The 7,867-nt window shown below is 33.9% G+C and overlaps 1 protein-coding gene across 6 annotated transcripts in view; it reads left to right on the top strand.

Moving 5' to 3' along the window:
* RELCH (RAB11 binding and LisH domain, coiled-coil and HEAT repeat containing) overlaps positions 1-7,094 on the top strand; it is a 114,828-nt gene extending 107,734 nt beyond the window's left edge. For 5 of the 6 annotated variants that reach the window (XM_019815385.3, XM_019815386.3, XM_019815387.3 and 2 more), the window contains one exon: positions 1,281-3,013. In XM_019815385.3, the coding sequence (XP_019670944.1) occupies positions 1,281-1,401 (121 nt within the window). In that variant the 3' untranslated portion in view covers positions 1,402-3,013. Of the gene's footprint in view, positions 1-1,280; positions 3,014-6,706 lie in introns of those variants that run through there. The other variant, XM_019815388.3, reaches the window with a different exon arrangement.
* Positions 7,095-7,867: the final 773 nt, after the last annotated feature.

The following is a 7,867-nucleotide window of genomic DNA, read 5'->3' on the forward strand; positions in this document are numbered from 1 at the left end:
AACAATAGTGTTATGGGACTTTTCCCAAACTCCTAATGGAGATGATGTTTGAAACTTCAGGAGTAAGTTTTGTGACTGAAGAAACAGGAACCAAATGTTGAGCCTGACGGAGGTTTACTTTGTGGGAAGAGAAAAGGCAGCAGGCGAGAAGTAGAGACAAGGAAGAGGCCAGGTTGACGTAATAGCAGAAGAGGTGTGGGAACAAGAGATTTTCAGGACGGGAGTCGTGGACTGGCATTTAACTTACTAACTCACACTGCACACCTTTAAAGACTACAGAAAACCAGCAATTCTTGCTGGCAGCCCGTAACTTCGTCTGTAGTTTCAGTGGACATCCGTTGAGCCTCTGCACCTCGCACCCACTGCCCTTGACATGTTCAAACATACTCTCTTCTTCAGTCCTCAGGATATTATGCAATAGTAATTGCAGTCTGCATTTTTCAGTTGAGGAAATTGAATCAGAGTGATCTAAAGCATCTTGGCCAAAGCCACAGGCCAGTAAAGTGGGTTTATTGTTGATCACTGAAAATTGTACTTGATCAGTATTCTGTTTGGTCGTATGGTAAATTAGCAATCTTTAGTAGTTATTTAGATTGTTTAACCTATACAGGAGGTTGGTCAAAAAGAAAGAAGAAATGGAGTTAAAATTGTTGATTGAAACTAATGCAACTAATGCAATTGAAGACGTTCTCCCCCCTCTCAACGCCCAAATAAGTAATAACATCACAGGGTTGTTACCAGCACAGTATAAAACCTTACTGTGATTTAATTTACTCTTTTGTGAAAATAGGGATAATATCTATCTTCCAGGGTTGCTATAATTAAATGCAGTGATGCTGATAAGAAGAAGAATAACTACTAACACTTACAGCATGCTATTACATTCCTGACACTGCTAATAAGCACTGTACGCTTATATAATTCTTAATAGACCTATGAGGTAGGTAATAGAATTATCTCCATTTTACAGATGAGGATTACATTACAGATGAGATTAAATAACTTGCCTAGGGTCACACAGCTGGTAAATGACAGAGCCAGGATTCAGTCTCACTCCATACTTGCTCCTAACCTCTCCACCGTTACTGCTTCTTTCATCAACCATGAACATGAAAGCTCCTGACCTAGTAGGGTGCATAAAAACGCCTGTTGATATTAGTTTCCCTTTCGTGCTACCAGTTCAGAATGTATTTACTACTATTATACTGCTGAAGAACTGAAAAAAATGGATATTCTAGTTTTTTAATTGCTTTACTTGAATTTTAAAATTTCTTTCCTAGCTCAATGTCAATTGCTGCAAGCTTAGTGAGTGAAGATACAAAGACCAAGTTTTTGAACAAAATGGGCCAGTTGACAACATCAGGTGCCATGTTGGCCAATGTGTTTCAGAGAAAGAAGTAAAAGCAGGAAGGAAGCCCCCAGTAAACACTAAGATGGACCTCAAGCAGACTGGTTCCTTGTACTTGAAGTACTTGCCTTTTTTATTTCCTTGTTTTATGTTCTTGCATTATAATTTTATCCTAACCTCCAAAGATATTTGCACTGCTTTTGATTATTGCTGTATATCTGTTTATTTTGGAGTTATAACTGTGGTGATAGAAAAATTGAGTTTATAGTCTGTACCAAGTCCCTCTTCTGTGTTCTCGTCTTTCAGAATAATTTATATATATATATATATATATATATATATATATATATATATATATAGTGAAGAGGTTTTTTTTTAATTTTTGGATGGGATATTAGCAAATATCTGTATTATACACTAAGCTATTACAATGGTACTTAAAATAATGTAAATTTGAAGTCACTGTTATAAAGTAATAAAAGTGGAGATTACTTAAGTATTTAAATTATGAAAGAATAATACAGACTTTTTATTGTTTCGTAACTGACTAGAAAGAGCCACCAGCATTACTCTGTGCCTTTTGGACTTCAGTTTGTGTGTCCGTAGGAATTGTATGCATTCCATTCACACGGTGTTTTATAATGCTGTGATGAATTTGAGTTACAAATCCTACAGTAAGTAGATAATAATGAAACTTTCCACATTTCAGAGCTCTCATGAATATTCTTTAAGTGCTATTCAAACCTCCCCAGCATTTACATGCATATAATGGACTTACCTGAGGAAAGACCGCACAGTAACATGGGGAGTGATAACCAAGGTGAATTTTACAAACTGATGTGTAATAGATTTAAATATTCAAAAATAAATGTAAGTAAGAAGAGCTAATAATTGTGAAATTCTTTCCCAAATTTAAATACACAGGAAAACATGGTTTGAATTTGAAATTTAACACTTATTTATGTAAAATATTTTATTTAAGATATTTTCTAACGATTTTAATTTCAGAGATTATCTTTTCATTCTGTGTGTTACAAAGAAGTACCGAAAAGTTAAGGACATTTGGGGGCTGCTTTTTTTCCCTCTAAACTAAAAACGACATTAGCTAAATTATTATTGGTTAGTTAACACCTTGTCCCTTAAAGTCAGTGACTATTCTTGTGTTTGATATATATTACACAGAGTCTTAAGTCAGTGTACAATTGCACTGGAATTTGAGAGTTGTCTATAAAGTAATGCAACTTGAAGTAGAAAAGAGTGGTACTGGCCATAGAAGGGGGATGATTGGTTTGAGGGGTTAATGTGAGGCCTTTTTGAAAAAATGAATATTTTGATAAAGAGAATTCTCGTTTGAGCACAGTTGATGCACATAGGTGATTCCCATGTTTGTTGTATAAACTGGTTTAATACATTTGGAACATAGTTGGATTACATTCTCTTCCTGGGAAAGTTAGCTTACCACACATTCAGGCTTATAAAATAAGTTGCCCTAGACAAAGCCATTTAAAAAGTTCATTCTGAAATTATTTCTTTTACCTATAGTGAAATAATTGTTAAAATTAGTCTTTCAGAAACTGTTGGATTCTAGGCATTCCTGAGAAATTGAAAGTGGCTACCTTTCATGTCAAAAATGTTGATCTATTATAAATAAACTGTTTTTGCATACTTGTTTTTGTTTTGTTTTTGGCTATGTGTATTGTATTTTCATTTTGAAACACTATATATCCTATATCCAAGCAGAAGGAAATGAGAAAGCATATATTCACTAAAACATACTAATATGTTATTTTAGGAATATAGTCTATATAAATTATTTATTTAGTTTACTTTTACTAAAAACAGATTGTTGCTATAAAATTAACATATTGCGGAGACAGTTTAAAGGAAGTGTTAAGGCTCTCATTTACTTTGAAATACAGTAGAATAAATATGTCCATTACCAGATGAATGACTATAATTATTTTTATTAATTCATGAATCTACTTATCTAAACGCTAATGGTTTCCTTAAAAAACAACAGCTAGTAAGATACACAGTGTGTTTCAAGAGAGTCTCCCTTATGCTGTTCAATATCTTAATGTCAGTAAGACTTCACATTTATTCTCACAGTTATTTTTGAAGCAAGCTGTAGATTCTTTAAAGACAAGACAGACTAACCACACTGATCACGGAGACTGTGTGTTCTTCCAAAACAGACCATAAAACTCCCGTACCCACTCTTTTTTTAAACAAATAAAAATGGTACAAGTTTAAGTATTCAACTTAACAAGAAAACGAAGTTTGCAAAGTAACGAAAAGCTAATTTGAAATTATCCCTGCGTTTCTAAAGCAAGCCAGAGATTAAAATTTTTCCGAAACCCAGAAATGCCATCGCTAGCAATTTTGCTGAATTATTTCAAGAACGATGCTTGAATGGTAGCAACATCTAACTTTATAGATCAATGTCCTTGACCTTTATTTGTTTGCATCAGTCACCCCTTTTGAAAGATTACTTTGCTAAACATCGAGTGGACTTACAACCTGAATGAAATTGTAAGTAATTTTAATGAAATTTCAATTCAAGTTGCTGTCAAATTTCTTAACAGAAAAAAACAAAACAAAACTGGTTCAAATAAATAGTCTCTGATAAAGTTTGGGGAGGTGAAATCACTGTATTGAATTGCCTTTTCATGACCCCCAATTTTTAAGATAACCTATTTTCAACCATTACTGGAACTTTAAGAACAGAACTTTCTCTAGACACCATCTTGTTGATCTTTGAACTGTGAGAGCTAACTGCAGTGAATATCTTGTGTTGGTCACCAATTTCTTAACTATTTTTTGTAGAAAGAATGTATGTTTAAAGAGTTTTATAGTTAGCAATTTTAATTCATAAAGTTCTCTAGATTGGCTAGGTAACAACATTCCAACTTTGTGTTGGATGTTAACTCTTTCATAAGCAAACCATGAAATAATTTTAGTTTTTCATATTAATGGATATGTGTTTGAAAGTCCTAATGTAACTTTACAGTGTGCTTGTTTTGTTACTATTTTATTTCAGTGCATTTTTAAAATAATAGATTAAAGATATTTGTTCCTAATAAAATATAATGTATCTGGTAGATTTCTACACATTGGCAAATAACTGGATTTTAGGCTATTTTCATACTACATATGGATGTTTTGCATGAATTTCATCTGTGGAATTAGTACTCTAGTCATAATGTCTTGAATGACACATCAGTCTTTTCATATTTTCCCTTCAAAACTACAAGAAACTGTGCTTTGATTGCCTTCTTTATGGTTTACTTTGTTTGCATGTTAAAGAAAACTCTTCAAATAAACATTTCTATTCACTATACGACCACACCAGTCATAACATGACAGTTAATGCAAACTTAACACAATAGAAGTTTTATTATGTCATTTTGATAACACATAAATAATTCTTTCAGTTTAATGTGGTGAAAATGTAAATTATTTGCTTTCCTTAAGAGTCTTCAGAAATATCTGGAAAATTCTACCCAAAGTGTGTCTATATGGAAGAGTATATACTATTTTAATTTCCTTTTATTTCATTAAAGATCAACCCATTATATTTATTTCAGTAAGATCACTGCATGAATAGAACTTCTTGAGGGACTTTAATGTAGTAAAATTTATGTTGTCTGTAAATTGGCATTTTGTGTTATATGTTATAGATATTAACTTTTTTATTAGTTATCATTTGTTGATAGTCTGCTTTATAAAATTTTTTTAAACTACCCGTACTTTTGAATTGTTGGCCTTTGCAACCTTAGATATTTTTAGGATATTCATTTTCAATGAAGCTGAAAATGTTATAAATGCCTTTCGTAATGTATACATTCCTAAGTAATATAAATCTAATAATTTCTCATTGACTCTACAGTTTTATAGATTACATTTTTAACTTCCTCTGTTCATAAATCTCCCTGTCCTGTATCAAGTATTGAACCTAAGGTGAATGCTTTTCATAACATAAATCATTTTTTAATTTCTTTTTTGTAAGAATTTCATAAATATAATCCCCTGTCTAACAAATTCTTTTTTGTCTTACCATTAAAGAGCATGGAAATAATAACATGCTCTCTGTTCCTCACAGAACTTTATGAAAATTACATAATAGTAAACCTGAAAGTGCTTTAGCATTTAGTATCATGAAAGTTCAAAGTAGAATTAAAACTTGTAAACCACTGAATAACTAAAGCATGGGTAATTGTGGCTAACCCCCTCCCCCATACTTTTGTTTTCTAGTAAGCGTATAGGTTACCATGACATGCATGATTTATCTAAAATTGCAGTAGAAGGCAGAAACCACTTTTGATTGTTACTTTTGCCTACTTTTAACTACTCCCAGAGTTTCCAGCCTAGTGAAGACTGGTAAGGTAATTTTACTTTTTGTTTACCAAATCGTGTCATTAAATTTTTTTTCAAAAGCCTAAGTAAATTAGTTCAATAAGCTAATTTTTCATTACATAATCTATTTAGATTTTGTAAAAGATTTTACCCTTTGCCACATCACTCATGTCTCTTAGTATATAATTTGATTCTTATAGTAACTAGCTTTCTTTGGTATTTAGTTTGAACTTGCAGGTTCCTTGTAACTAAACTTGTCATACTAATGGGAGAAGAGCAAGAACTGCCATTTCTTGAAAATAGTCGGTTCGGGGCGCCTGGGTGGCTTAGTCGGTTGGGCGTCCAACTTTGGCTCAGGTCACGATCTCATGGTCCGTGAGTTCGAGCCCCGCGTCGGGCTCTGTGCTGACAGCTCGGAGCCTGGAGCCTGTTTCGGATTCTATGTCTCCCTCTTCCTCTGACCCTCCCCTGTTCATGCTCTCTCTCTCTCTGTCTGTCTCAAAAATAAATAAATGTTAAAAAATTTAAAAAAAAAAAAAGAAAAGAAAATAGTCGGTTCCTAGTGTTACCTAAGAGAAGGGAACTCTTCAGTTAACCACTGACCAGTGATTTCAAAAGTTAGAATCCTGGTTTCTTGCAGACACTGCAACTAAAGTTTTCAGATCTTAGGAGGTCAGTACTACGTATCAAATTCGGAGACTATTTTCTTTTAGTTGTCATACTACTGAAACACTTAGTGTTGTAATGTAATCATCCTCAAGAAAGTCATGGAGAGATGACAGCCTAGAGATGGAAAATGTCCTGATTTTCAAAACTGAGGCAGTAGATTTTACAACATGTGGATTACCATTCTGAGTCTATACAAAGCCTCTTCTGTCCTTTTCTGACCACTTAATCCAAAGTAACCCCTTTAATTCCCTGAGATCATCCTGGTTTTCTTCTTCATAATTACTCTTCTCAATACTTATTTTCTTGTTTTTTATTGTCTGTCTCTTTCACTAGACTCAGCTCCATGAGAGAGAATGTTGTCTATCCTTTTCAACCAATGTGTCTCCAGTATTTGAAGAATGCCTGGTGTATGATAAGTACTCAACATTAATTGAATGAATTAATGAATAAGAGCTTGATACCAATTCCGTGAAAGTTTGCCAATTAGATTAAAAGGATGATTTATGAATCCCTCAAAACAGCATGAATTTACTGAGACTACATGCCAGACTAACCTAAAGTCCTTTTTTCATAGAGCTATTATTATTATATGTTGTTGATCAGGAGAATTGTGTGATCTTGTGCATCTTGCCCTCAGCAAAGTATTGGGTTTGTTTCTTATAGTGAGCTTATTTATATCCAAGGTAGAAAATATGGAATAAATAAAAGTCCCTAAAAGAGTCGTGCCATGTGTGTATGGCCTTAAAAGGTTTACAGAACTTGTATTCATATCTGACTCTCTGGGCAACCCCTCTTATCAACAGACCTCATCAAGTCTTCCAAGTGATCTGTAAGTGTGAAGCCATCCCTTTCTAAAGATTGTAAAGTCATTCACCATTTGATGTACATTTATGGAGTACCTATTTGTGCTAGGTGTAGGGATGCAATGAATAAGACTGACCTAGAGCAGAGCTTACAGCCAGGCAGGGAAACAAGTGGAGAGAGAAGGACTGAGGAGGACGTACTTTAGTTAGGTGATTATTTTTATGGTTTACTTTGGAAGACACCTCTGAGGTGACACCTGAAAACTAGGAAGAATAATAGGCTTTAACCGTGTGAAAATAGGAAGAGAAAAAAGAACAGTATGTGCATAGGCAATGAGATGAAAAATAGTGCTATGTTCAAGGAACTGGAAAAAAAAAAAATGGCCCATATAGCTGAGACACTATCAAAAGATGAAATGGGAGAGGAGTATGGCCAGATCATATAGGGCTTTGTACACTAGACTAGAAGTTAGAAAGGGAAGCCTTTGAATAGTTGTAGTGGAATGATTTAACCCAATTTGTGTTAGATATACTTCTGCTTGATAAGAATGCTTTTGAAAAGGAGAGGAGTAGAGGCTGACAGCAGAAGCTAACAAATGCAGTAGTCCAAGCAGGAGATGGTGGCAGCCTGGACAAAAAGGGAGGGAAAGAAGCAGATCTGCAACATAATTGGAAGTAGAATTGGCATGAC

The sequence above is a fragment of the Felis catus genome, chromosome D3 (genome assembly GCF_018350175.1).
Source record: "Felis catus isolate Fca126 chromosome D3, F.catus_Fca126_mat1.0, whole genome shotgun sequence".
NCBI classification, from domain to species: domain Eukaryota; kingdom Metazoa; phylum Chordata; class Mammalia; order Carnivora; family Felidae; genus Felis; species Felis catus.